This window comes from Sinocyclocheilus anshuiensis, unplaced genomic scaffold (assembly GCF_001515605.1).
Source record: "Sinocyclocheilus anshuiensis isolate Anshui unplaced genomic scaffold, SAMN03320099.WGS_v1.1 scaffold1599, whole genome shotgun sequence".
Taxonomy (NCBI): domain Eukaryota; kingdom Metazoa; phylum Chordata; class Actinopteri; order Cypriniformes; family Cyprinidae; genus Sinocyclocheilus; species Sinocyclocheilus anshuiensis.
The window spans coordinates 228,508-231,897 of NW_015549671.1; the positions used below are offsets into that span (position 1 = coordinate 228,508).

General features: G+C 36.8%; 1 protein-coding gene across 2 annotated transcripts in view; it reads left to right on the top strand.

The window, feature by feature from the left end:
- Window positions 1-3,390, top strand: part of LOC107660317 (prohibitin-2-like) — a 32,516-nt gene that overhangs the window by 26,211 nt on the left and 2,915 nt on the right. For both annotated transcript variants that reach the window (XM_016449599.1, XM_016449600.1), the window contains exons 7-8: window positions 1,712-1,815; window positions 2,421-2,498. In XM_016449599.1, the coding sequence (XP_016305085.1) occupies window positions 1,712-1,815; window positions 2,421-2,498 (182 nt within the window). The remainder of the gene's footprint in view (window positions 1-1,711; window positions 1,816-2,420; window positions 2,499-3,390) is intronic.

Here is a 3,390-nt window from a genome sequence, read left to right on the forward strand (position 1 = left end):
GCAAAACGCTCACCCACACGATGCCATACACGCTGTCTGCCATCTGCCCTGTACAGTGAAAACCGGGATTGGAATTGGCCGGTTGGAAATAATTAGAAAGATTTTAAAATGTATTCGTTGTTCAATAGGGAGCCAGTGCAGAGTTGACAGAACCGGGCTAATATGGTCGTACTTCCTGGTTCTAGTAAGGACTCTAGCTGCTGCATTGCAGCCATCAAGTGTTAGACAGTGTTTTAGGTTATTACATGCAGATGTTTTTGTAATTAAAACCTCTGTTTTTTCAGAATTTAGCATTAGGAAATTACTAGTCATCCATTTTTTTTATATCAACTATGCATTCCGTTAGTTTTGCAAATTTGTAGGTTTCATCGGGCCACAAAGAAATATAGAGCTGCGTACCATCAGCATAACAGTGAAAGCTAGCACCATGTTTCTTGATGATATCTCCCAAGGGCAACATGCTGAGTTTATCTACTTACCCTTAAACATACCCAGGTATGTCACATAACCTGCTTTCTGGAATACCCCCCTGGTCTCTGCTATTAAGAAAATTTTAGATATAACATATAAAATGTGAATGTTGCACCAAAACAGGTGCATCATTTAACATTTTAACAGCAAACGTCCTACACTATAATCCAGGGTTTGTATTTTCACTAATCATATGATGTACCAAACATTAACGCAAGTATGTGCTGCAGATTACTTTACTGTTTACTTTCCTGTGTAGGGCCCAGCTAAAATTGCCTATTAGAGGCCTAAATTTTTTTTAGGTATAAAAACTGGTCACGGTTTGGTTGATGACAATAACAAACTCCATATACTATATTACCTTAAAACTCTTGTTTTATTGCTTTATCCATGGTAGTTTTTAAACAAACTATTATTGTTTTTGTTTTAATAACTGCTCTAAAAGCAGCATTCTAGATATCACTTTCCTATTTCCATGGCGATGATCAAGCTTGTCGCTTCACACTAGTTCACACTGTATGAGTGTCATTCTTTTCTTTGTATTTTCTTATTATTCAAAATATTGTTGACTAGATTGTGGACAACTTGAAATGGTGATTCTCAGATATGTTTATTCAAGTGTGTTTCTTGTCTACATAAACACAACAGTGACAGAGAACAGCATTTATTTGAAAATCTAAACCTTTTGTAACAGTGTAAAAGCTTACTGTCACTTTTGATCAGTTTTAAATGCGTATTTAAGAAAAAAAACGGATCCCAAAGTTTTGAATAGTAGTGTATATTGCTGACAACGTTGTAAATATTACATTTTGTAAATAGTATCAAGGTCTGCTTTTCAATTTTAAGCAATATACTTTTTTTTTAATTTCTTTTCTTTTTATTTCACTTTGTGAGAGTTGCAGCTGTAGAAAAAACAGCAAAATGTATTATTTTGACACTGATTATAATCCATTAAAAAATAAAAAGAATTATCAGCTTATTGTATGGACTGAAGTGTCTTAGAAGCATCCTTGAAAGCATTAAGAGTATTTTTTAGAATAATATTTGCTTATCCTAATGCTCTCCACTTGAGGGCACTCTGGTCATTCTGTGACAGTATTCCCTTTTGACCAAATAACAGTATTCAACTTGCACAAAACTGTTTGTATGAAATGTCATGTTGAAAAAGGAAAATATCTGTGTGTGTGTGTGTGTGAGACCTTTTTATTTTAAATAGCCTGTCTCTCTTGTTGACATGTAGCCCAGCAGGAGGCCCAAAGGGCTCAGTTTTATGTAGAGAAGGCCAAACAGGACCAGAGACAGAAGATTATACAGGCTGAGGGTGAAGCTGAGGCTGCTAAAATGGTATGCTGTTGCTGCACTTCAACACACTCCACTTCAGCACACATATTGCCGATTATTATAACAATGTCTCTGTTTTATTCAAGCTATAAGGGGTTTCCGTCGTTACTCTAAAATGTCCCAAATGCACTATTTTCATCTACAAGCACCACATTTCATATAATTATTATTCCCTGTTATGTTCTAAATCTGTGAGTGGTAAATGACTGTAATTATCACATATAATTAATGAATACTGCTTCTGTGCTAATTAAGCCACAGTCAGTTGTTGCAGTCATACATCTAGGCTATTTTGATCTGTTGCCCCCTCATTCTCAACAAGCTATCGGCAACCAAAACATATTTGAAAGCATTTGTTCTCTCTCTTTTTTTGTTTGTGCATTATGGACATTTATCAGTTGTTCTTTCGATTCGATTTGTCATGTTCAGCATTTAAACTTTGGGTGTCTTCAGAAATTATTTTGCAGTTGGATACTTTCCTGCTGATATGATGCAATTCTGTTTCTAAAATGGGCCGCAGGTCAATGGCTGTCTGCTGACGGTAAACAAAGGCTCAACCAAGGGTACAGAGTAATTTGCTTTTGTTTTTGTGTGTTTGTGCACTCCAGTTGGGTCAAGCTGTTATGAAGAACCCTGGTTACCTAAAACTCAGACGTATCAGAGCAGCCCAAAATATTGCCAAAACGGTAAGACAAACTTCAAACAAAGAAGTCGTTGGTTGACTTATATTAACAGATGTTGATACACTACCATTTAAATATTTGTGGTATGAAGTATTAAAAGTATCAAAATTTATATTTTTATTCAGCAAGGATGCATTAAATCAGTGGTCGCCAACCCGTCGATCGCGATCTTTATCACTGTCCCAGTAGATCCCGAAAAAAAAAGTAAAATAAGTACAAAAATGCATTACATTTATGGGTTAATGTATCACTGAAGGGAACTGTCTTGAGAAAAGTTTCGATGGCAATGGCATTTTCTTCTCCGTAGTATAAAGCGCAGCTCTGCTTTGTTTACAGCGGTAAACAAGGAAACGCTATATTGCGGTCGGTTCATAAGCAGTGTTGCCAAGTCCGCGGTTTTCCCGCGGAATTGGGCTACTTTAACACTGTTGCCGCGGGTTGTGGTTCAACACTGTCAACCCGCGGGTTGAAGCGACCCCAATAACGAGATATTTAGTCCCTGGAATGTGAATTTTACTGGAAGATCCTCGCCGAAAAACGTGTATTTTACCCCCGAATGCGATTTTTACAGGGGAACCCTCCTCGAAAAGCGATTGGACTAGTTTTATTGCGAAAACCTGGCAACCCTGTTCATAGGCGCCACCTGCTGTCAGAGAGTGCGTCTCATTCAGACCTGCTGTTTTTGTTTCGTGCAGATGTTTTATGTAGCAAATAAATAAATAACACCTAAAGTCAGACCATTCTGTTTTTGTTTTAAATCCTGAAATTAATCTAAATCAAATCAAAAACAACTGCCCGTGCAGATCATGATTAAAATGCAGTGGTTGCCTCTAATTTCAAATGGCTAGATATTTTTGTTTAAAGCCAGTTTGTTTGTTATAAAGCAAATAGCCAA